Source organism: Salmo salar, chromosome ssa11 (genome assembly GCF_905237065.1).
Source record: "Salmo salar chromosome ssa11, Ssal_v3.1, whole genome shotgun sequence".
NCBI classification, from domain to species: domain Eukaryota; kingdom Metazoa; phylum Chordata; class Actinopteri; order Salmoniformes; family Salmonidae; genus Salmo; species Salmo salar.
Genome location: NC_059452.1, coordinates 87,577,081 through 87,604,036, shown reverse-complemented (window position 1 = coordinate 87,604,036; position 26,956 = coordinate 87,577,081). Strand labels below are relative to the sequence as shown.

The 26,956-nt window shown below is 43.2% G+C and overlaps 1 protein-coding gene across 6 annotated transcripts; it reads left to right on the top strand.

Moving 5' to 3' along the window:
- The first annotated feature begins 1,148 nt into the window (after positions 1-1,148).
- Positions 1,149-26,956, top strand: LOC106563185 (oxysterol-binding protein 2-like). 6 transcript variants are annotated; one of them, XR_006757672.1, is made up of 15 exons: positions 1,149-1,837; positions 3,781-3,986; positions 10,502-10,752; positions 11,015-11,183; positions 11,480-11,603; positions 11,875-11,944; positions 12,438-12,572; positions 12,673-12,918; positions 13,053-13,173; positions 13,324-13,427; positions 15,349-15,444; positions 15,527-15,711; positions 15,894-16,114; positions 16,264-18,067; positions 26,424-26,956. XR_006757672.1 is itself a non-coding variant. In XM_014128499.2 (15 exons), the coding sequence occupies exons 3-15, from the start codon at positions 3,794-3,796 to the stop codon at positions 16,404-16,406; spliced, it is 2,058 nt and encodes a 685-aa protein (XP_013983974.1). In that variant the 5' UTR covers positions 1,151-1,837; positions 2,804-2,938; positions 3,132-3,793; the 3' UTR covers positions 16,407-18,600. The 6 variants fall into 6 exon arrangements, 5 of the variants coding, with proteins under 5 accessions (XP_013983972.1, XP_013983974.1, XP_013983975.1 ...); XM_014128499.2 differs by lacking the exon at positions 26,424-26,956 and adding an exon at positions 2,804-2,938 and having other exon boundaries at positions 1,151-1,837; positions 3,132-3,986; positions 16,264-18,600; XM_014128497.2 differs by lacking the exon at positions 26,424-26,956 and having other exon boundaries at positions 16,264-18,600.

The window sequence follows — 26,956 nt, the reverse complement described above, 5'->3', positions numbered from 1 at the left end:
AGTTGTGCACTCCCACTACTCTTTCTATTCTGGTTAGAGACAGTTTGCGCTGTTCTGTGAAGGGAGTAGTACACAGCGTTGTACAAGATCTTCAGTTTCTTGACAATTTCTCGCATGGAATAGCCTTCATTTCTCAGAACAAGAATAGACTGATGAGTTTCAGAAGAAAGTTCTTTGATTCTGGTCATTTTGAGCCTGTAATCGAACCCACAAATGCTGATGCTCCAGATACTCAACTAGTCTAAAGAAGGCCAGTTTGATTGCTTTTTTAATCAGGACAACAGTTTTCAGCTGTGCTGATGTAGCTTCCGTCCCACTCCTCGCCCCTACCTGGGCTCGAACCAGGGACTCTCTGCACATATAGACAACATCCACCCTCGAAGCATCGTTACCCATCGCTCCACAAAAGCCGCGGCCCTTCAGAGCAAGGGGAACAACTACTTCAAGGTCTCAGAGCGAGTGACGTCACCGATTGAAACGCTATTAGCGCGCACCCCGCTAATCATTTCACATCGGTTACACTGACATAATTGCAAAAGGGTTTTCTATTGATCAAGTAGCTTTTTAAAATGGTAAACTTGGATTAGCTACCAAAACGTGCCATTGGAGCACAGGAGTGATGGTTGCTGATAATGGGCCTCTGTACGCCTATGTAGATATTCCATAAAATATCAGCCGTTTCCAGCTACAATAGTCATTTACAACATTAACAATGTCTACACTGTATTTCTGATACATTTTATGTCATTTTAGTGGACAAAAAAAAAGCTTTTCTTTCAAAACAAGGACATTCCTAAGTGACCCCAAACTTTTAAATGGTAGTGGATTTTGATTTGTTTAACACTTTTTTGGTTACTACATGATTCCAAATGTGTTATTTCATAGTGTTGATGTCTTCACCATTATTTTACAATGTAGAAAAATAGCAAAAATAAAGAAAAACCCTTGAATGAGTAGGTGTGTCCAAACTTTTGACTGGTACTGTATATATATTTTTTAGAAAACTAGCGTCATGATTTTGTCTGACATTCCGAAAATGTAGCCTTGTTGTTTAAATTTGACACTTCGCGGCCACCATTGTTTGACAGGTGACTACAGATTGGATTGAATTGTGTGTCTTATCAACCCCACAAGTGATCAAAGTTCTTCACTCGCTCCCTCGAGCTAAATCGAAGGCCGAGGGTGTAACGGTAGTGAATTGGACCTCCACTTAAAATGGCAATTAAACTGCATCCGGTTTGGACCGCAGACTGATCTTGCTTCCTCCCATCTTTGAGGACATGTATTTCCTTTGTTAGAGCGATTACTCGAATATCTTGTCAATATTATAGACAATCTTTGTCGTAAACCAGTGTTGGACTTGGCCGAGCATCTACGTCACACGTTTCTTCCCTTACTCGCACCAGGATCTGTGCTGAACGCTCGGCTCGGGGGAATCAAGCGAGCTAAACACGCCTTCCATTGCCGTGGTAGCCCCACTCCGTATAGCTGAACTACTAGTAAATAGCTACAGTGGGTTACCTCGTCGGCGTTACTTCATGGGTACGGTGTCGCGGTCGTTCATAGGCAAGCTAGCTAGCAGTATCATCCCTCCAGCGCTAGCTAGTAGCCAGCTAACGTTAGCAGCTCAGTGTTGATTCCTTTGACTCCATCTACCGCTGACACTGGTGCAAATGAGTGAACCGGGGAAGAGTTTGCTTTCTTCCCCTACTTCTTCAGGGGGGCAACCTGCGGGGTCTGACACCTACAAAGGCTGGCTGTATAAATGGACTAACTACTTGAAGGGCTACCAACGCCGGTGGTTTGTCCTTAGCAACGGCCTTCTGTCATATTACAGGTAATTGCTAGCAGCTAACTATGCAACCGTTAGAAAGCTAGTTAGATAGATAGCTGCGTTAATGCAAGCAACGTCAAGTGCAGTTTAGAACCAATCCCACAGCGACTGTAATTTCAGATGAATCATGTAGTTGACAGTCTGTAGACTGCTTGGCGTGCAAAATTAATATAAATACAGCAACGTTAACAGGTAACTTTAAAACTGCTGTAGTTGGACCAACATTACTCACCAAAAAAAGTCTGTTAAGATATTTGGCAATTGACAACAGCATGCCATGATGAGCATCATCCCACAGTAAGGCAATTCTCTAGTCAGTCAATGACCGGGCATAAATGCAGAATGTGTGGGAGACAATTAGGCAAAAGCAGAAAAATAGAAACTTATCAGACTCCAAATGAATGAATATACACTCGGTGGACAGTTTATTAGGTACACCCATCTAGTACTTGGTCGGACCCCTCTTAGCCCCGAATAATTCCGGCTGTTCTGGAGGCAATGTTCAGGTGCACTGTGACGTGCAAACGTTGCTCAATTGGTATCAAGGGACTTCCCCACACCATTACACCACCACCACCAGCCTGTACTGTTGACACCAGGCAGGATGGCGCCATCGACTCATGTTGCTTATTCCAAATCCTGACTCTACCATCAGCATGAGGCAGTAGGGACCGGGATTCGTAGGACCAGGCAATGTTTTTCCACTCCTCAATTGTCCAGTGTTGGTGACCACGTGCCCACTGGAGCCACGTCCTCTTGTTTTTAGCTGATAGTAGTGGAACTCGGTGTGGTCATCTGCTTCAATAACCCATCCATGACAAGGACCGACAAGTTGTGTGTTCCGAGATGCCGTTCTGCACACCAGTGTTGTACTGCGCTGTTATTTTCCTGTTTGTGGCCAGCCTGTTAGCTTGCACAATTCTTGCAATTTTCCTTCGACCTTTCTCAACAAGCTGTTTTCGCCCACAGGACTGCCGCTGACTGGATGATGATGTTTGTTTGTCGCACACTGTCGTGCGTGAAAAGCACAGGAGCCCGGCCGTTTCTGAGACACTGGAACCAGCGCGCCTGGCACCGACGATCATACCACTCTCTGTCGCTTAGGTCACTCGTTTTGCACATTCTAGCCGGTGGTGTAACTAATAAACTGACCAATGAGTCTATATTTATGGTTGCTTATATGATGCCGTTTGCACATTTCATGTAGGTAATTGTTATAGATGAAGCTGTGAATAATATTTTAGATGAGATTCCTATTGGAAGAGCTTTTTTTTGTGTGGTTTTTTTTTTTTTACAGGAATGACTGTCAGCGTGTAGGACACTGCACATCTATGTAACAACCTACGAGACCCACCTAGGTCGTTACATTTCATTATGAAGTATAAGATGTTTGACATGTTTTATCTGATACTTTTAGAACGTGTGGTCCTCTGATTCAGTAACGGCCTTCACAGTTGTTAGGCACAGTTCCCTAAAACCAGTTAAGAGGGATGTCAGCCAGACTGTTATGCACTAATTGTGAGGTATTTGTCAGAGGTGTGTGTGGACACACTTGGACATCACCACTTTCCCCGGCTGCCCTACAGTCTCTGATGGGAATACATGACTGCTCTGCTGTGTGTGTTTATGTAACTGTACTCTTGAGTGCCAGCACAGAATAAAGAGTTAAATGCCCTGGCATAACCAACGCATGCACATTGCACCGACATGCACACACAAATACACTGCCAAGCACTCACATCAGCTATGCTTAAGTAGGTGCAGGTGTAACAAACCATGAGATACTGTACTCCTATGAAATATAAATAATTGCATTTGTGTGGTGTGCATGTGTGTGTGCCGTGTTGTGGCATTTCTGTCTCTGTAGAACTAGATTTAGTCAGCAGACTCTTTTCCCTTGTCTCTGTGTGTACGTGTGTTGGTGTGTGTGCGTCTCTGTGCATTAGGACTCAGGCAGAGATGGCCCACACTTGCCGTGGCACCATCTCCCTGACCACGGCACACATTGAAGTGGGTGACGCGTGCCACCTGGTGCTAACCAGCGGAGGGCGGAGCTACCACCTGAAGGCCACCTCAGATGGGGAGAGTCAGCGCTGGGTCTCTGCCCTCCAACAGGCTAAGGCCAACGCCAGTCACATGATGCACCAATCAGGTGAGAGACAGTGGAAAATCATATGTTTGGGTGGATTGGGATGTTTTTAAATGGGAGAGTGGGTGAAGAATGTTTAGCTTACATTCAAAATAAATTATGACAACACTGTATGATTTGTTTTTACTGCTGTACATGACAGTGATTTGTGACCCTTTTGAAAGGAATTAGAATTTACATTATGAAAAAGTTATGGCGAAGTATTGAGACTAGGATATTTTACCTTTGGCTTACGTCTCATTGGAGGTGAAAATGTATATTGGGACATTAACTGTCAAAGCATCCACTAATTGCAGGTTCTGTTTTTGGAATTTTCAAGGTTAAGCACCTGAGGTAAACAAATCTTATAATGTGGCGTTATGTGTCAAGGTTACCAGTGTCATTCATGCAATCAACCACAAGGTGGTGGACTTGCTCAATAAATGTTGACCGTTTGGGACAAGTGTTCCTGTTTTCTCTATGTATAATGCAACATTTGAATATAATTCTTGTGGTGGTTGGTTCTGTTCCCTTAAAAACCTCCAATGGAGACTGTCACTCATCAGTCATTTCAACAAGCTATCATGTGGCTTTTTTGCTAATTGCATTGCTAACAGTGGGCACTGCTCTGGTGTCCTTGAGAATTCATTTTCTTAATTGAACTGTGTAGTTTTGAGCTGTCTTCACTGATTGCTGGTTTAAGTCCAGTTCTCTGATTTGCACTTAGTGAGCTTGTGGAAAAGAGGGTGACTGCGAAGGATGGTGCAAGGGCACAGCTTGTAATGGCATCTCTTTCTCTTTCTTCTCTCTCTGCCCTACATCTCATTTCTATCTTCCCTCACACATTTGCTCTCTCTTTCCCTCCATACCCTTCCCTTTCTGAGTATGACGACAGCCAGAGTTGAATGAAGTGACCTTCCAGCATTTATACTCCTCCCACTGCTATGGGGAGAGAGATGCTTCATATTTCCATTAAGACTATTTTCTCTCCATCTGCACTGTAGAGAAAGAGATTGAGTGCAGCCTCCTAATGAGTTTTCCTCTGTAAGTATTTATTTCCTGCAACAACTATATTGAGGAAAGAATTGTCAAGTAAGCTATAGTGGAGGGGTTAGTGTGTGTATTTGTGAGTGGATTCATTCCCTGTGTGGTACTGTCAGGTGTTTTTTGTCCTCATGGTAATTCACTTTGACAGTCAGTGGGGTAGACTTATTTTGTGGGGTAGACTTCATTTATCAGCTGCACAATGGAACAAATGTGAGTACCTGATTATTAAATGTTATTTGGCATCTTTAATGTGTTCGCTTCTCTTTGCGGCAATGCTCAGTCAAAGATCTATCTTTAGCTCCTTACTGATTTGAACTGACCTAAATATGACAGGTGGTGGTAATACATGTAATGCATGTTTTTCTACAGATAGGATTTATGACTGATTTTCTCAGGGCTCTGCATTCATTCATAGGAGAGGGGTTGTGCCTCTGCTTCGTTCCACAGTACTCTTACCCTCTGGAGGGTTTGTCTGTGTATGCTTGTGTTTATGGACATGGGTTTAAACTTTAAAGTCATCTGTTTGTTTACTTAACCTTTATTTAACGGGTCAGCTTAGAACAAATTCTTACAGCCTGGCGAGTGGTGAGTCAGGGAAGTCAGTTGACTTGGTGCAATAATAGTAAACATCATTCTTCTCGCAGAGCTGTGGATTTTAATTGAGTATTAGCCTCATGATCTCGGCTTTAATTCACTGGTCACTGAGATTGGGCACTGTTGAAGAGTTGCCCCCATATTTAGGAGCTGTTATTGTTGTTGTGGTATTGTTTTGTACCAAGGGAAGTTAATTAGATTGGTGTTTACTGAAGGTGTGTGTGAGAGAGGGGGAAAGTGAGTGTATGGGCTATGTGTGTGATCTACTGATGATTATAACAGAGGTCTTCAGTAATTACATTCTAGATGATAATAGATGGACACACAAAGTTGTCTTAGATGATTGCAGCAGAGCAAGACGTTTTGCCGGCAACTTTAGCATGCCGCCAGCTTTTTGCTGACTTTCCTTTATATCTGAAAGGTATTGTCGGCAAAAAAGCCTGTACTTTTATTTCCGCCAACCGACCTAGTCATAATTTTGGTAAGATGTTTAAAAGTCCCGCCAACCCATCAATATAAAGTAGTCATACCCCTTGATTTACAGTGCCTTCAGAAAGTATTCATACCCCTTGACTTATGCAAATCTATTGAAAATTAAATACAGATATCTAATTTACAAAAATATCTGCTGAATCAATACTTTGTAGAAGCACCTTTGGCAGCGATTACAGCTGTGAGTTTTTTTGGGTAAGTCTCTTTCCACACCTGGATTGTGCAACATTTGTCAATTATTCTTTTCAGATTTCTTCAAGCTCTGTTGAATTGGTTGTTGATCATTGCTACACTACCATTTTCAGGTCTTGCCATAGATTTTCAATTAGATTCAGTAGTGGAAAAAGTACCCAATTGTCATACTTGAGTAAAAGTAAAGATGCCTTATAAGAAAATGACTCAAGTAAAAGTCACCCAGTAAAATACTACTTCAGTAAGTAGTATACAAGTATTTGGGTTTTAAATATACTGAAGTATCAAAAGTAAAAGTAATTGCTAAACTATACTATAAGTATAAATCATTTCAAATGTCTTATATTAAGCAAACCAAACTATTCTAGTTTTTAAAATTTATGGATAGCCAGGGGCGCACGCCAACACTCAGACTAGAGGTCGACCGATTAATCGGAATGGCTGATTTAATTAGGGCCGATTTCAAGTTTTCATAACAACCGGTAATCCGCATTTTTGGACACCGATTATGGCCGATTACATTGCACTCCATGAGGAAACTGCGTGGCAGGCTGACTACCTGTTATGCGAGTGCAGCAAGGAGCCAAGGTAAGGTGCTAGCTAGCATTAAACTTATAAAAAACAATCAATTGTTTTGAACTGTATGAAGACCATTTCTTCCTAACAAAGACCGTAATTAATTTGCCAGAATTTTACAAAATTATGACATAACATTGAAGGTTGTGCAATGTAACAGCAATATTTAGACTTATGGATGCCACCCGTTAGATAAAATACGGAACAGTTCCGTATTTCACTGAAAGAATAAACATTTTTTTCCCGAAATGATAGTTTCCGGATTTGACCATATTAATGACCTAAGGCTTGTATTTCTGTGTGTTATTATATTACAATTAAGTCTATGATTTGATAGAGCAGTCTGACTGAGCGGTGGTAGGCAGCAGCAGGCTCGTAAGCATTCATTCAAACAGCACTTTCGTGCATTTGCCAGCAGCTCTTCGCTGTGCTTCAAGCATTGCGCTGTTTATGACTTCAAGCCTATCAACTCCCGAGATTAGGTTGGCAATACTAAAGTACCTATTAGAACATCCAATATTCAAAGGTATATGAAATACAAATGGTATAGAGAGAAATAGTCCTATAATAACTACAACCTAAAACTTCTTACCTGGGAATATTGAAGACTCATGTTAAAAGGAACCACCAGCTTTCATATGTTCTCATGTTCTGAGCAAGGAACTTAAACGTTAGCTTTTTTACATGGCACATGTTGCACTTTTACTTTCTTCTCCAACACTTTGTTTTTGCATTATTTAATCCAAATTGAACATGTTTCATTATTTATTTGAGACTAAATTGGTTTTATTGATGTATTATATTAAGTTAAAACAAGTGTTCATTCAGTATTGCTGTAATTGTCATTATTACATATATATATATATATATATATATATATATATATATATATATATATATATATATATATATATATATATATATATATATACATACCGATTATGATTTTTCAACATAATCGGTCGACCTCTAACTCAGATATCATTTACAAATGAAGCATTTGTGTTTAGTGAGTCCGCCAGATCCGAGCCAGTAGAGATGACCAGGGATGTTCTCATGATAAGTGTGTGAATTGGACCATTTTCCTGTCCTGCTAAGTCGTCTTAAAAATGTACTTTTGGGTGTCAGCGAAAATATATGGAGTAAAAAGTTAATAATTGTCTTTAGAAAGTTGTCATAAATAGTAAAGTGGAGTACAGATACCCCCAAAAACTATTTAAGTAGTACTTTAAAGTATATTTACTTAAATCTACTCAGTGCTGTAAAGTACTTAAGTCATACCTATAACTCGGCCACTCAGGAACACACTGTCTTCTTGGTAAGCAACTCCAGTGTAGATTTGGCCTTGTGTTTTAGGTTATTGTCCTGCTGAAAGGTGAATTAATCTCCCAGTGTGTGGTGGAAAGCATACTAAATCAGGTTTTTCTCTAGGATTTTGCCTGTGCTTAGCTCCATTCTGTTTTTTTATCCTGACAAACTCCCCAGTCCTTAACGATTACAAGCATACCCATAACATGATGCAGCCACCACTATGCTTAAAAATATGGAGACCCCAGGCGTCCTTCTTTTCACTCTGTCAATTAGGTTAGTATTGTGGAGTAACTACAATGTTGTTGATCCACTTGTAACACCTTACAGTAGCTCACACCACCTGTCTCTCCTCTTTCCTTACTCCTTCTCCTGGCATCTTTCCTTTGCCCATCCGCATTGTGGGTTCCCTCTCCATCACCTGTAGGGGCGGATCACTGTCACACATGAGTTATTCAGATGTATGAGTCATAGCCATCTCTATCAGTTATCTGCTGACATGTTTTCCTCTGACTCCCACACATGACAGATGATGTACTTAACGATCGCACAGACACAAACATACCATGCAGCCCTCCTCATCTCCTTCTACTGTGTAGCAGATATTACTCACAGTCCATTTAGACTGCGTTATCACAGTCCATTTAGACTGCGTTATCACAGTCCATTTAGACTGCGTTATCACAGTCCATTTAGACTGTGTTATCACAGTCCATTTAGACTGCGTTATCACAGTCCATTTAGACTACATTTCCTAGGAGGGGTGTGCTTCTATTCAGAGTCACAGGTTTAGTGACAATTGTTTTAGCATAGTACACTGGTGTCATAGCATCACCATGTAGAGCTGCTGTTAGAGGTGTGTGTGAGAGAGAGGGTGAGGGATATCTCCTGGGTGCTCTTATCTGTCTCTCTCCCCATGTGCTGTATATGTGTCATCGGACCACTGCAGATGTCTAAAGGAGTTTTCACTCTCTCATTTTAATCTTCTTCCCCTGAGAGCTCATAAATCCACTTTCCATGATTTTGTTTTTTCTCTAATAACAGCATGGGAGTCCTTCACTGTTGTCTGGCACTCCAAGGCTGCTCTGCCTGACACTGGCCTTGATTCAGACAACCTGCCTGGGAGATTGTAGCTTATATATGCATGCATGTCACATGAATCAGGCAAATGCCGAAGCTGATGGATTTGGCCCAGATCTGTATTTTTATGGTAGAATCTACTGTAGGTATTTGATATTTACATAGTTTGTTCTGACATTTACTTACAACCACTGGATACACACAACAGTAGTGTTTGAGTTTGGCAAAGTTCTGTCGATATGGAGACGAGTAGCGTAGATTTTATTTCTAGACAGCAAGGGCTGTTTATAATTTGAGTTGTTCTGATTTGGGGCTTTTTGATGCCTCTGGCTCCATGTAAAGTGTCAGGGTTTTACAATGTTGATTTCTCTACCGTTCCATCTTGTCTAATGTCCTAGACTACCAGTGAACAGTAAGATTCAAGTTACGAGGTTTCAATAATCTAGTCTACAGGGTAGGACTCCAGATGGCTTGGTTGTTGTAGGCTGCAGATGGCAGGGTTGTGGAGATCTAGGTGACTGTGGCGGGTGTCTCAGACACCAGGCTCCAGCAGCTCTGAGATGTCTGTAACACTGCTGCTCTCACTGAGAGACTTGTCTGTCTGTTCCACCTGTCCTCTCTCTCTCTGAGCTCCTTCAAGTCCACATAATGATCGCACCCCAGGAATATGTCTGCCTCTGCTGTGACTGATGGTACCAACACGGGGGAGGAGCGGAGGGAAGTGAAATGCGTCATCGTTTTTCTCCCTCCGCTGCTAAATATGACTCAGTCCTCCAATTGCTTGGGCCTGTGTTTCCACAGTGACCATAGAAATGTAATTCATAGCTTCCTGTTGGCGGGGCGGGGTCACAACGGTGTATAGCGTTAATATCTCTCTTTCCGTCCCCCACTCTCACACTCAATCTATTCCCATACATAACTTCACATCTCTGGTATCTCTCCATCTTTGTCTCCATATCTCTTTGTCAGTGAGAAGTTATTGTTTTATCTCTGCCTGCATCACAATTATAATTGTCTACAGTATCTCTACCTCATCTTCTCGTCCGTAATGGAAACTGTATGACCGTCCGAGGGCACGAAAGGAAAGAACACATTCCGCCCTTCAAATCAATCATAATGTCTTCTCCACTTGCAGATTGACTCTATAAATGCTATTCTAAGAATATGGCTTTGTAAGCAAATGCCTGAATGAATGGAACAAATTCAGTGCTGCTCCCTCTAACCATCTCTACCACCCTCTGTCTGTACAGATGACTCTGGAGACGAGGCCCCTGTGCCCCAGCCTGACCGAGCCCTGACCCAGGGGGCTCTGAAGACCCTGGCCAGTAAGCTGGACGACCTGAGCACCTGCAACGAGCTAATTGGCAAACACGGCGCCGCCCTGCAGCGATCCCTCAGCGAGCTCGAGGATCTGCGTACGGCCACCGACGGCACCGACAAACTCAAGACTGTCAACGAGCGTGCCACACTCTTCCGCATCACCTCCAATGCTATGATCAATGTGAGGACTGACTCACTTTGCTAACACTTTGCCAACATTTCAGTACAACGCCTACTGGCTACTTCAATCAATTTTTCAGTATAACCAATGCTTGTAGTCATCCTACTGCTTTGATCAATACAACAATAAGAACTCTTAATGCCATGATCAATAGGAGTGTTTATTATATTGGACTGTGTGTTGTAGCTATGCTCTGTAACTTTAGAGGTGTCATTGATATATTGTCACCTCTGTGGCTGCCCTCTCCTCTGTATGGTCTCAGGCCTGTCGGGACTTCCTGGACGTAGCAGAGACCCACAGCCGGAGGTGGCAGAGAGCCCTGCAGTATGAGAGAGAACAGCGCCACCACCTGGAGGAGACTATTGAACAGCTAGCCAAGCAGCACAACAGCCTGGAGAGGGCCTGGAGAGAGGCTCCCAGCACACACCCAGGTCAGCGGCGCGCACACACACCAGTCTGTTCTCTCATATTTGATTAAGATTAGAATACAGTCAATGGTTTAAGCTCCTACTGTGGTAGTTTGGTGCAGGTTATTGCTTGGTATGGATTAGAATCTCACAAGAAACTGTCCCTCCTCTGGTCATCCCTGGGACTGCATTCATAGTGGGATGTCGCTGGTTTATCTTTCAGAATTTCATTTATTGTAGCATAAATGCACTCCGGTTTGAGAAATAAGATCTACAAAAACACCCTAACTCAAACTGTAATTATCCTGTGTATCTGGCAGACGGAGGTGAGAGAACGCAGGAGGGGGACGCCAGTGATGAGAATGAAGACACAGAGTTCTTTGATGCCATGGAGGACTCCCCTGCCTTCATCACAGTGACCGCCTCTGACCACACCCAGCACAGGTCAGTCAGGGTCACTGGGATGAAACCCTGATGAAGGAATCTTGCTGTTGAAACATTAGTTATTACATGTGTTGCATCAGATTCAGAACCAGAATTTTCCTCAGTCAGGGTCACTGACCTTATCTCTACTGATGATGGGACCAAGTAGAGTTCATTCATATAGCGATGTAATCTGACGATGCCAGCATAATTCATTAGGCTTTATTATGTATAATGAATTCATTTGACTGTGTTTTGTGTATATGGTAGTTATAGTGTGTTTGTGTTTCAGACGCTCCGGCAGTAACCAGAGTATCATGAGTGGAGGATTACCCAATAATGAATGGAGCCACAATGAGAATGTGAGTCTGCAGTCTTATGCTTTACCACCTCTTTACATACAGAGGTTTAGTAAACCATAGACAAGGTCATCTTTCCTTAGGGCAGGGATCATCAACTAGATTCAGCCGCGGGCCATTTTCTTTTTCATGAGTGGATGGTCGGGGGACCGGAACCTAATTACAAATCATTTGTATTATTGTAAATTAACTGCAAATTAACCGTAAGAAGCCCAAACATATAAAATGTTTGATTAAAACCTATTAAATTTAAACCTTGCTTACATTTGTATACGGTCACGTGTCTCTCTTTTATGTGTGGGAATACGTTTTTTGCTCAGAAAACTTGGGGGGGCCAATAAAAGCGCCCGTGGGACACCAGTTGGGGAACCCTGCCTTAGGGCCTCAGGGATTGTATGATACAATACTTTAGGGTGAAATAAGATTTGTTGAGGTCTATCCTGTAATACCTCCGCTTACCTGATTAACCGTGGTTGACCATGCATGTGTTCCTCAGGACTCTGGCTCCAACAACGTGCAGCTGCGTAGAGTTAGACGGAGCCGCATCCCAAACAAACCCAACTACTCCCTCAACCTGTGGAGCATCATGAAGAACTGCATCGGCAAGGAGCTGTCCAAGATCCCTATGCCTGTAAGAGAAACGAGAAGTGATTATGCGGTCTGTACTAGTGTTTGTGTATTAAACGCAGGACGCAACTCCAACGTGTGTCTGCCTACGTGTGTGACCTCAGGTAAACTTCAACGAGCCCCTGTCGATGCTGCAGCGTCTGACTGAGGATCTAGAGTACAGTGACCTGCTAGACCGGGCGTCTCGCTGCGAATCGTCTCTGGAGCAGATGTGCCTGGTGGCAGCCTTCTCTGTGTCCTCCTACTCCACCACCATCCACCGCACTGCCAAGCCCTTCAACCCCCTGCTGGGGGAGACCTACGAGCTGGACCGGCTGGACGACTTCGGCTACCGCTCCATCTGCGAGCAGGTCAGACACAACACACACACCGGAACACCCCGGCACGCTCTCTCTCTGAAACATGTATGTCTAAGATGCACAGAGACAAACAGAATGGCCCACGCCCTACTGATGACGTCACCCTCCTCCTCCTGCTCTCTCAGGTCAGTCACCACCCCCCAGCCGCCGCCCACCATGTGACGTCACAGCGAGGCTGGACCCTGTGGCAGGAGATCACTATCGACAGCAAGTTCAGAGGGAAATACATCTCTGTAATGCCATTAGGTGTGCCGTGCATACCCAGTACATACATTGTCCTCCAATATGCACTAAATACTGGTTACATATACAGAATCATGTCACATAGCTATTTCAAATCCATCTTAATTAGACATTTTGTTTAATGTTGTTTATTTGAATTATCTTTCTCTCTAGGCTGCATCCACCTGCAGTTCCACTCCAGTGGGAATCACTATGTGTGGGGCAAAGTCACCTCCACGGTGCACAACATCATAGTGGGCAAACTGTGGATTGACCAGGTGAGTGTCTCACATATTTAATGTGTGTTTGTGTATTTGTATACAGTCCGTTTATCCCTATTGTTTATATACAGATGTAGGATGAACAAAAAAAAAAAGACCTATATTGTCACAGCTAAGTAATCCTGCAGCAACAGGATTTGAACATTTAGTCCTTAATGGTGCTTGATTGGTGGTTAGGCTATTGGCTGGCCAAAAGTAGGCTGCATGAAAAGTGCAATTCTCTTAATGTAACTGTGGGTTTTCAGTGAATTTATGTAAAACACAAAGTTGTTCTGCATTTCCTGCGGCGCATGACAATTCTCAGCAACAAAAGTGATCAAATTAAGTGCGGCACAGGAGGTTGGGGCAGCTTCATTGAGGAGGACGGGGTCGCAGTAATGACTGGGGTGGAATGGTATCGAATACATCAAACAAATCAAATGTATTTATAAAGCCCTTCTTACATCAGCTGATATCTCAAAAGTGCTGTACAGAAACCCAGCCTAAAACCCCAAACAGCAAGCAATGCAGGTGTAGAAGCACGGTGGCTGGCAAAAACTCCCTAGAAAGGCCAGAACCTAGGAAGAAACCTAGAGAGGAACCAGGTTATGAGGGGTGGCCAGTCCTCTTCTGGCTGTGCCGGGTGGAGATTATAACAGTACGTAGCCCAAATGTTCATAGATGACCAGCAGGGTCAAATAATAATAATCACAGTGGTTGTCGAGGGTGCAACAGGTCAGCACCTCAGGAGTAAATGTCAGTTGGCTTTTCATAGCCGATCATTCAGAGTATCTCTACCGCTCCTGCTGTCTCTAGAGAGTTGAACACAGCAGGTCTGGGACAGGTAGCACGCCCGGTGAACAGGTCAGGGTTCCATAGCCGCAGGCAGAACAGTTGAAACTGGAGCAGCAGCACGGCCAGGTGGACTGGGGACAGCAATGAGTCATCAGGCCAGGTAGTCCTGAGGCATGGTCCTAGGGCTCAGGTCCTCCAATAGTGAGAGAAAGAAAGAGAGAGATTTAGAGAGAACATACTTAAATTCACACAGGACACCGGATAAGACAGGAGAAATACTCCAGATATAACAGACTGACCCTAGCCCTCCGACACATAAACTACTGCAGCATTAATTCTGGAGGCTGAGACAGGAGGGGTCGGGAGACACTGTGGCCCCATCCGACGATACCCCCAGACAGGGCCAAACAGGCAGGATATAACCCCACCCACTTTGCCAAAGCACAGCCCCCACACCACTAGAGGGATATCTTCAACCACCAACTTACCATCCTGAGACAAGGCCGAGTATAGCCCACAAAGATGTCCGCCACGGCACAACCCAAAGGGGGGCACCAACCCAGACAGGAAGATCACGTCAGTGACTCAACCCACTCAAGTGACGCACCCCTCCTAGGGACGGCATGGAAGAGCAACAGTAAGGCAGTGACTCAGCCCCTGTAATAGGGTTAGAGGCAGATAATCCCAGTGGAGAGAGGGGAACCGGCCAGGCAGAGACAGCGACATGGTTTCCATGTGTTTGATTCCATTCGCTTCATTCCGGACATTATTATGAGCTGTCCTCCCCTCAGCAGCCTCCTGTGGTGGGCGGTGTTGTAGAGAATCTGCCTCACTCTGCTCTCTCATTATGTCTGCATGAATCATCAGGTCTCCATGTTTGCCAAAAACACAATCCAATCTGTTTTTTCCCGTCTATCTATCTCCATCCCTCCCTGTCCTGCTTTGCTGTCCTCACTCTCAACATTGTCCCTCAGGATTAATGACACCAATAGTAATGATTATGATATATTGCTAACATTGATAAACCAGAAGTATTTTGTAATCACATTGTTGACTGTGTGTAGATAATGCTGAAGCTAATTTCCACCAGGAGAATCATCAGCCTGTGGCATGGGATAAATAGCCTGTGTTTTTCTCTTTGTAGTCTGGGGACATTGAAATAGTCAACCACAGGACCAAGGACACCTGCCACCTCAAGTTTGTCCCTTACAGTTATTTCTCCAGAGACCTCTCACGCAAGGTAAATCTATGGTTTTAGAAACAGGGGCAGTCCTTCCCACATCCTCAATGTCTCCTCCCTCCCTCTGATGTTGTGACTCCAGGTGACAGGTGTGGTAGCAGACAGCGAGGGCACGGCCCATCACATTCTGTCTGGGACCTGGGACGACAAGATGGAGAGCGCCAAGATAGTGGAGAGTAGCCGGGGATGTGGAGGGTCAGAGGGCAAACAGAAGACCCTCTATCAGACCCTCCAGCCCAAAGTGCTGTGGAAGAAATACCCTCTCCCGTAAGATCAACCTGCCTGCATATTATCAAGTCAGCCTTAAGCACGTAAACCTTTTTGATTCCACTCCTCTTGCATCCTTGCGACACTTCTTACTCCCACATCACTACCCGTCGCTACTCACCCTCTCCCTCTGTCCATCCTATCTATCTGTCTCACCTCAGTGTTTTCTCTCCACTCCCCAGGGAGAATTCTGAGAACATGCACTTCTTCTCCTCCCTGGCCCTGACCCTGAACGAACCTGAGGAGGGCGTGGCCCCGACTGACAGCCGCCTGAGGCCCGACCAACGGCTGATGGAGGCGGGGCTATGGGACGAGGCCAACGCCCACAAACAGCGTCTGGAGGAACGACAGAGGCTGGAGAGGAGGAAGAGGGAGGCACAGGCCACACAGGTCCTGGAGGAAGGTGAGGAGGGGAGTGAAAGGACATCTCAAGAGAGATTACAGTATAGAAACTAGGAAGCAAAAGTGTGACAATTGCAATACAGTGTATGTCAGCAAGATGTTACCCATATTGAGTTACATCTGTGTATGTTTGTGTCTCTGACTACTTAGGCCAAGACATCGAGGGCTTCCAGCCACTGTGGTTTGAGAGGAGGACAGATGATTCAACGGGGGAAAGCACTTACGTGTACAGGGGTGGATACTGGGAGGCCAAAGACAGACAGGACTGGAGCCAATGCCCTGAGATCTTCTAAGGCTCCACCCCTGGGACTGTGACATCACTGGAGGGCAGAGCTGAGGGACTGATGGACAAGCCGAGGGAGGGGTCCACATGCTGCAAACACATTGACATGTGGCCAACTCTTTGTCCGTGTGTGTATTTGTGTGTGTTCCAGAAAGACGGAGCCCTCCATGCCAAACTTCAAGAACATTCTCTGTCCCCTTCACCGACCAGTGTGTTTCCCAAGCATGGCCTCGTGTGTGTGTGTGTGTGTGTGTGTGTGTGTGTGTGTGTGTGTGTGTGTGTGTGTGTGTGTGTGTGTGTGTGTGTGTGTGTGTGTGTGTGTGTGCGCACGTGTGGCGCAACAAAGTAAGTTAGAGAGACAACCTATTTGAGATATTTTGATTAAGAGTTACAAAATAGATAGAGCTATTGCATGGAAACCCATATTTATTTGAGGTGGTATGTCTAGTGGTGCCTGGTGCCCCATTGATCTGGTAATAACTACCGTAAGTTTATAATATTATAGAATAATATTGGGACAATTGTATGGATAAGTGGGGAGGAAAGGGGGGGAAGTGAAAGAGGTTGTGTTTTGGTTCGAGGATGTCCTGTTCCAGTCTGAGCAACTATCTCCAATATATATACCAAGGGTACAAAACATTAGGAACACCTTCCTAATATTGAGTTGCACCACCTTCTGCCCTCAGAACAGCCTCAATTCGTTGGGGCATCGACTACAATGTGTCAAGCGTTCCACAGGGATTCTTGCTCATGTTGACTCCAATGCTTCCTACGGTTGTGTCTAGTTGGCTGGATGTCCTTTGGGTGGTGGACCATTCTTGATGCACACAGGAAACTGTTAAGCATGGAAAAACCCAGCAGCTTTGCAGTTCTTGACACACGCAGACTGGTGTGCCTGCCACCTACTACCATACGCTGTTCAAAGACACTTAAATATTTAGCTTTGCACAATCACCCTCTGAATGGCACACATACACAAACCGTGTCTCAAGGCTTGAAAATCCTCCTTTAACCTGTCTCCTCCCTTTCAGCTACACTGATTTGAAGCAGATTTTTTTTTTAGGTGATAGCAATAAGGGATCAAAGCTTTCACCTGGATGCCGTGTCATGGAAAGAGCAGGTGTTCCTAATGTTTTGTATACTTTACATATCTATATGTAACTATGCATATCTATATGTAACATTGTGCAGTGCCAGTGTTTCCTTCCGTTGCAACAGCTAGGCACTCCCCAGATTTGTAACTTAACAGTGCATTTCTGCAGTGCATGAAAACACCCATGTAGTGGACACTGAATATCACTGGACACTTTTGATCTGTACAGACCTCATCTTGGAAACCAAGAACTAAAGTCTTTACCAGTTATGTTACATGTGTCTTTCCATGAGCGGTTGCTACAGACCAAAAACGCTAGGGGAATTTTGAGTATGTAAGAAGCTACCCACGATTATGATCATTCGTAAACGATATCGATTGTGTTCTAATGTCTTGATTTCTCAAATGTTGATGAGGGTGCATTATGAACAGACAAAATGTTAAATCTTAACAAAATTGGTTAATGATTCCACCCTGTGCAATGAAATGTTTCAATGTCATATATTTTTTTAAATATTAAGAAATCGTCTGAATTATACTATAGGATGTGTAATGTCGAGTTTCACAGTGCAAAGGAGGTGTGTACTCCGATTATTACATATCTTTGTTTGACTGCAGGCATTTAAACATGCACCATCAATGAACTCAGACCAGTGTTGTGGCACCACTTGTAGCTAATGCATGGTTTAATGTGCACATGCACTGCTGCCTAGTATTAATTAGGCATTAGCCTCTAGTTGTTTCTAGACTTCATTCACAGAAGAACATCGCGTGAATTCACCTCTTGTGCCCTAGGTCTTCGAAAATTGACTTTTTTTGCTTGAACAAACAAACTGTCTCAATGTCGTCTTTGTAGTGTTATCAGAGATGGTCTATAATGTAGTAACCAGCTTTGGTGTCATGCAGTTCTCAACTCAAGGCATAGATGAGAAATAAATGAGACAAGTTGAAGACTCAAAAGCCAAGAGGAGATTTCCCCTGGGACAGTCTGTCTGATCTGGGCTAGCCTGTCTGATGGGGCTGCACACTCCACATTACTCGTTTGACGTCATCTTGGCTCAAGCACACACATGTATTCAAGGTACCACTCAATAAAAGCAATTCAATCTAATTATGTGCACTTTATTGGCTTGCCAGATTTGTAATCATGATAAATGTTCGTCTTCAACTGAGGATGAAAAATACATTTTCTGTTTTTAATGTTGCTGCAGTTGCACTTACATCCAGCAGGTGCCGCTATAGCCTACATTTTAATATTGCTGATATAATGCCATGTCCATTACATCAGTTTAAAAAAAAGCTTGATTCTGACATCAGGCTTGAATTGTCAAATGCCATCTTAGTATTCAAGCATACTATGGCTTGAAAGCAGATTGGTGTGGCTACAAGTAGTATTCAGGTAGTCTAATAATTCAAATACAATTATTCATGTGTTAGGCTATAGATATGATTAGAAAAATACAATTGCATTGCAAACAGTGAATAGGTAATTGCCTTGTTCACATGACACCATGATTTGAAATATCCTGGATGTACATACACAACCATAAGATGTTGTATTCTTAATATGGCACAGAATTTAGGATTACATAACCTAGGATAACCTTAGAGAATGGAATATCCTAATGTTCCTGTGTCTTCTTATAAAAGATCATTTTGGAATTAAGCATTACAGTAATTATATCTGAACAAATGTGAAAATTTGCACAGTTTGTTGCTGATCAGTCAACATACAGTCCTTTTGGTTGTTTTAAGGCGGTGGTGTAGTGCTCACTGGCTAGATAACATCTGTACTGAGAACAGAATGTTCCAAACTGAGGCAGAGTATTGTGCATTCCGTTTTTCACATACAACTCCTCACTAGGGGTGGGAAAGCAAGGTAGTGTGGTAAAGGGGGGAACAATCTCTCACTGCGATTTCTGTCCCATGTGCTATATTTGCAATGGTGGATTGTTTGTTTTTTAATACAGTCAGTAGATCAACATTTGTTCACTGTGTACATTGAGTGCTCTGTTTAGGTTAATTCATATTTGTGCAGACATGTTTTATTAAGTGTTATATAAAAACAAACACCTTTAGAGGAAGTCAAATCAAATTTATTTGTCACATACACACGGTTAGCAGGTGTTAAAGCAAGTGTAGCGAAATGCTTCTAGTTCCGACCATGCAGTAATATCTAACAAGTAATATAACCTAACAATTTCACAACAACTACCTTATACACACAAGTGTAAAGGAATGAATACGAATATGTACATAAAAATATATACAGTCGTATGAAAAAGTTTGGGCACCCATCTGAGGCTGCATAATAATTTTCTCTGTCGTCACAGAAAATTATCACAGTGGCATGCCATTCATTTTCTAATAAAAGCTGAGTACAGGGGTATTGTCCAGACAAAGATTTTTAGTGTAGCAATATTACGTTGTATGAAATTAAATCAGATGTGAAAAGTAGGCTATGCAAAAATGTGGGCACCCTTGTCATTCTGTTGATTTGAATACCTGTAACTACTTAGCACTGATTAATTGGAACACACAATTGGTTTGGTGAGCTCATTAAGACTTGAACTTCATAGACAAGTGCATCCAATCATGAGAAAAGGTATTTAAGGTGGCCAATTGCAAGTTGTTGTTCTCTTTGAATCGCCTCTGAAGAGTGGCAACATGGGGGCCTCAAAACAACTCTCAAATGACCTGAAAACAAAGATTGTTCAACATTATGGTTTAGAGGAAGGCTACAAAAAGCTATTGCAGAGATGTAAGCTGTCAGTGTCCACTGTGAGGAACATAGTGAGGAAATGGAAGACCACAGGCACAGTTCTTGTTAAGGCCAGAAGTGGCAGGCCAACTAAAATATCGGAGAGGCAAAGGCGAAGGATGGTGAGAATGGTCAAAAACAGCCCACAGACCACCTCCAAAGACTTACAATGTCATCTTGCTGCAGATGGTGTCACTGTGCATCGTTCAACAATTCAGCGCACTTTGCGCAAGGAGAAGCTGTATGGGAGAGTGATGCGGAAGAAGCCTTTTCTGCACACACGCCACAAACAGAGTCGCTTGAGGTATGCAAACGCACATTTGGACAAGCCAGCTTCATTTTGGAATAAGGTGCTGTGGACTGATGAAACAAAGATTGAGTTATTTGGTCATAACAAGGGACGTTATGCATGGTGGCAAAAGAACACAGCGTTCCAAGAAAAACACTTGCTACCCACAGTAAAATGTGGTGGGGGTTCCATGATGCTGTGGGTCTGTGTGGCCAGTGCCGGTACTGGGAATCTTGTTAAAGTTGAGGGTCGCATGGATTCAATATCAGCAGATTCTTGTGAATAATGCTGAAGAATCAGTCACAAAGTTGAAGTTACGCCGGGGCTGGATATTTCAACAAGACAACGACCCAAAACCCTGCTCAAAATCTACCCGGGCATTTATGCAGAGGAACAAGTACAATGTTCTGGAATGGCCATCCCAGTCCCCAGACCTGAATATCATTGAGAATCTGTGGGATGATTTGAAGCGGGCTGTCCATGCTTGGCAACCTTCAAACCTAACTGAACTGGAGATGTTTTGTAAGGAGGAATGGTCCAAAATACCTTCATCCAGAATCCAGACACTCATTAGAGGCTATAGGAAGCGTCTAGAGGCTGTTATTTTAGCAAAAGGAGGCTCTACTAAATATTGATGTGATTTTTCTATTGGGGTGCCCAAATTTATGCACCTGTCTAATTTTGTTTTGATGCATATTGCACATTTTCTGTTAATCCAATAAACCTCATTTCACTACTGAAATATTACTGTGTCCATCAGTTATTTGATAGATCAAAATTAAATTGCTGATCCAAACACCAAATTATTTATAAATGGAAATCATGGAAATTGTCAAGGGTGCCCAAACATTTTCATACGACTGTAAATGAGAGATGGCCGAACGGCATAGGCAAGATACAGTAGATGGTATAGAGTACAGTATATACATATGAGATGAGCAATGCTGGGTACGAAAACATTATATGAAGTGACATTGTTTAAAGTGGCTAGTGATACATTTAATTACATCAGATGGCAAGATGCAGTAGATGGTATGGCGTACAGTATATACATAAGAGATGAGTAATGTAGGGTAAGTAAACATTATATAATATAAAGTGGCTGTATGTGCTGACACTGCATAATAAAGTAACGCTTCTTATTCCTTTCAGTTCCATTTCAGTATGTGTTTCACTCTGCAGCTCCTCCGTACTCTTATATCGGCAGGTTTCTAGGTGAGGCCTATTTCTATCTAGACATGTAGCCATACGGCCATAGACTGATATTTTATACTCTATCAGGGACCAACGTGGGCATAAGTGTCAAAGATAAAAGTTGGATAGCCCTAAGAGGCAAGCAAAGCAAGTAAGCTGTGAGTGTGTGATGTTTTATTGTAGTTTTTACCTAAGCTTAGCCTACTGTAAAAGGTATAGGCATGAGCTCTTGTCCAGGCTGAGGTAATCTTTTCTTTGTTACTGTCCCAGTAAACAAAGAGAGGGTGATTGTTTTATCAGACTGTGGCCATGAGGTGGGGGGTAGGAAAAAAAGGATAAAAGTGGAACATGTTTTGAGTGAATATGGAGTGGTGGATCACACAGAACTTTTGGAAGAGCTACAGAAGGAAATTGAATGTGAGGAGAGTGAGGATGAATTAACTGCGGTGGAAGGTGAAGACCGTCGAATTTGAGCCTTGTCCTGATGATGGCAAAGATGATTCTGGCCCAGTGGGAGTAAGATTTTTGGAGAGCATGGATCCATGCCTTCAGGGAGATCCATATGTGGTGTAAGGTTGGGTGGAGAAGAGGTTGGGGAATGTTTGGTCTGTGAAAGTGACTCGAAGTGGAATCGTGTAGATTTTTTGTGTTTCTGCCATCCAGAGGGAGTGTGTGCTCCACACCACGCGATTGGGGACAAGAACTGTGACTTGCTTTCCTCTCCGGAGCAGGGCACCGTTGAAAGAAGTGATAACTGGAGTGGCGTTGTGTTGTGGAGGATCAACTGAAGTTGAAGATTCCCAGTGTCTGTGACACCCGCTTCTAGGTGCAAAGCAGACCCGGTGGAGAGCGTGGTGAAACAGATAAGACACTGTCTGTACTACTGAGTTATGATGCAGAGTCTTTACCAGATGAAGTCAAGTTAGATTGTGTCAATTAACCCATGAGAGCTTTTGTCCCGAATCCATTACGGTGTTTTAGGTGTCAATCTTATGGTCATGTGGCAGCAGTGTGCAGGAGGGAGATTCCTAGATGTGAGTGCAGGAGGACAGGCGACAAAGGAGTGTGTAGTATTGGTGGACAATGTTGTGTTTGTAAACTAGGGGTACCCATGGTACTGGAGATCAGAGGTGTCCAGTGAGAGAAAAGTAAGTTGAGTTTGCCAGCATCAGAGTAGTGCAGAAGGTGGCGTATGCTGACGCAGTGCAGAGAGTAGTAGAAGAAGGTCAGTCCAGGGTGAGGGATCCTTAGTCCCTGTGAGTAGGCCAAGGCCAATAGAGAGTGATAGGAATAACGTGCTTCATTAAGGTTGTTTTTTTGGCGTTCATGGCCATGGTTGTCAATTGTACAGCAGGAATGGAACATTCATCACATAGGATAGATGTTGTGGTGGCAGCTGCAGAGAAGTACTTGGGCATACGAGATTTTACTGCAGAACCGTTACAAGATGTTTTGAACTATAGTGTCCCGTCCTCCCAGGCTGCAGGCCTGGAGTAGGATCAGATAGAGCCAAAGTAGTGGAATAGTGGTGAGGTTGTAATGGGTGCAGGGATAGTTGGTAGGGCAATTTTTTCACAAAGTGTAATAAATTCATACTACAGAATAGTAGGCTGATGCACAGTCAATACTGTAGGTGGCGGCAGAAGAAGATTTTTATTTTTTGACCTTTAATTCACTAGGCAAGTCAGTTAAGAACAAATTCGTATTTACAATGACGGCCTACCAAAAGGCAAAAAACCTCCCGTGGGAACGGGGGCTGGGATTACATTTTTTAATATTGGACAAAACACACATCACGACAAGAGTTACTCCACTAAACTACATAAAGAGAAACCTAAGACAACAACATAGCATGGCAGCAACACATGACAACACAGCATGGTAGCAACACCACATGACAACAACATGGTAGCAACTCAACATGGCAACAGCACAACATGGTAGCAGCACAAAACATGGTACAAACATTGTTGAGCACAGACAACAGCACAAAGGCAAGAAGGTAGAGATAACAATACATCATGTGAAGCAGCCACAACTGTCAGTAAGCGCGTACATGATTAAGTCTTTGAATGAAGAGATGGAGATAAAACTGTTTTTTTTGCAGCTCGTTCCAGTCACTAGCTGCAGCGAACTGAAAAGAGAATCAACCCAGGGATGTGTGTACTTTGGGGACCTTTAACAGAATGTGACTGGCAGAACGGGTGTTGTATGTGGAGGATGAGGGCTGCAGTAGGTATCTCAGATAGGGGGAGTGAGGCTTAAGGGGGTTTTATAAATAAGCATCAACCAGTGGGTCTTGCGACAGGTATACAGAGATGACCAGTTTACAGAGGAGTATAGAGTGCAGTGATGTGTCCTATAAGGCGCATTGGTAGCAAATCTGATGGCCGAATGGTAAAGAACATCTAGCCGCTCGAGAGCACCTTTACCTGCCGATCTATAAATTATGTCTCCGTAATCAAGCATAGGTAGGATGGTCATCTGAATCAGGGTTAGTTTGGCAGCTGGGGTGAAAGAGCAGCGATTACGTTAGAGGAAACCAAGTCTAGATTTAACCTTAGTCTGCAGCTTTGATATGTGCTGAGAGAAGGAAAGTGTACCCTCTAGCCATACTCCCAAGTACTTGCATGAGGTGACTACCTCAAGCTCTGAACCCTCAGAGGTAGTAATCACACCGGTGGGGAGAGGGACACTCTTCTTACCAAACCACATGACCTTTGTTTTGGAGGTGTTCAGAACAAGGTTAAGGGCAGAAAAAGCTTGTTGGACACTAAGAAAGCCTGGTTGTAGCGTTTAACACAAAAGCCGGAGAAGGGCCAGAGTATAAGACTGTAGCATATGAATATAAATGGATAAGAGAGCTTCCTACTGCCTGAGCTGTTGTTGATGTAAATTGAGAAGAGCGTGGGGACTAGGATCGAGCCTTGGGGTACTTCCTTGGTGACAGGCAGAGGCTGAGACAGCAGATGTTCTGACTATACACTGCACTCTTTGAGAGAGGTAATTAGCAAACCAGCCAAAGACACCTCAGAGAAACCAATACTCCTTAGCCGGCCCACAATAATGGAATGGTCTACCGTATCAAAAGCCTTGGCCAAGTCAATAGAATCATGGGCAATGGTGACATCATTTAGGACCTTTAAGGTTGCAGTGACACATCCATAACCTCAGCGGAAACCAGATTGCATACCAGAGAGAATACTATTGACATCAAGAAAACCAGTCAGTTGATTATTGACAAGTTTTTCCAACACTTGATAAACAGGGCAAAATAGAAGAAAAATAAGAAGAAGAAGAAGAAGAGGGTGATTGCAGCAGAAATACTTTTGAGGAGATGGGAAACTCCATTGGAATCGTATTTACGCCCGTTGTGTGTACATTTGCCCATATGTTGTCAATTGGCCGCGCGGTGCATTCTGGGTGATTCCAGGACAGGGAGATCGCTCCATCAAGGAGTCAATGGGAGTTATTTGGGCGTTAGCTCAAAATAACAACATTAGCATGAATTACGTGAACAAGAGGTACAACGTTACAAATCTTTTCCGATATATGTGATAATGAACTTGTTCTCTGCAATATCGTATAGCTTTGAAATAGTGACATTGCGTTCTTTCGAGGAAAATAAGCAAGTTTCTCGATTCATACCCGGGCTTTTAGAAGGGATTGCGTGACGCAGCATGATAACGTGAACGCGATTGGTCGACAGTCTGCTGGGCGGAGCGTTATGTTTCTCCATTCATTTCCCGCAGGGATTCTTATCTCTTCCTTTAAGAAATATATATGCAATTCAAGAGGCTTTATTGGCATGGGTTATATGTTAACATTGGCAAAGCAAGTGAAATTAATAAACTAAAGTGAAATAAACAAAGTGAACAGTAAATATTACACTCATACAAGTTCCACAAGAATAAAGACATTTCATATGTCATATTACGTATATATACAGTGTTGTAACGATGTGCAATATCTCTGATTGCAGAGTTGTAACAATATCTATTGGTTGCAGTTAGAGAGCACTGACGTGACCGGTACAGCTGATCGGGCGATAACGAGGCACTGAGGCAGACAAGCAGTCAGATCAGCTCGTTCGCCGGGGATGTTTTTTGTGATGTTACCAAGACAAAGATACACAACTACAGAGGTACATGTAACCAAAAGGCATAACTAATAGTCATTAATGCCGTTATGCTGCCGCGTGATGTTACATTTGGGGAACATGGTTCACGTTCGCTATTTTAGCTGGTTAATTGTTGCAGTGGGCAACATTAGCTGGCGATTCTGTGATGTGATCGTTTATCAGGCCTTTCTGGTCTGACATTACGTTTGAATCGGACTTGTTTAGGTATACGGGTAGTTTATATAATAAATTAAGTTGATAGAATAGGCACAGAGTTTCTAAACCCAGAGACGCAACATCGCGAGACTTCCTGGAACGCTTGTCAAGCAGACCAGGCCGGGGTTTGAGAAGTAAAAAAAAGATTCCTTAGCTAATGTCTTGATTTCTCAAATGTTGATGAGGGTGCATTATGAACAGACAAAATGTTAAATCTTAACAAAATTGGTTAATGATTCCACCCTGTGCAATGAAATGTTTCAATGTCATATATTTTTTTAAATATTAAGAAATCGTCTGAATTATACTGAATTATACTGCTCTCTAACTGTCGAGTTTCACAGTGCAAAGGAGGTGTGTACTCCGATTATTACATATCTTTGTTTGACTGCAGGCATTTAAACATGCACCATCAATGAACTCAGACCAGTGTTGTGGCACCACTTGTAGCTAATGCATGGTTTAATGTGCACATGCACTGCTGCCTAGTATTAATTAGGCATTAGCCTCTAGTTGTTTCTAGACTTCATTCACAGAAGAACATCGCGTGAATTCACCTCTTGTGCCCTAGGTCTTCGAAAATTGACTTTTTTTGCTTGAACAAACAAACTGTCTCAATGTCGTCTTTGTAGTGTTATCAGAGATGGTCTATAATGTAGTAACCAGCTTTGGTGTCATGCAGTTCTCAACTCAAGGCATAGATGAGAAATAAATGAGACAAGTTGAAGACTCAAAAGCCAAGAGGAGATTTCCCCTGGGACAGTCTGTCTGATCTGGGCTAGCCTGTCTGATGGGGCTGCACACTCCACATTACTCGTTTGACGTCATCTTGGCTCAAGCACACACATGTATTCAAGGTACCACTCAATAAAAGCAATTCAATCTAA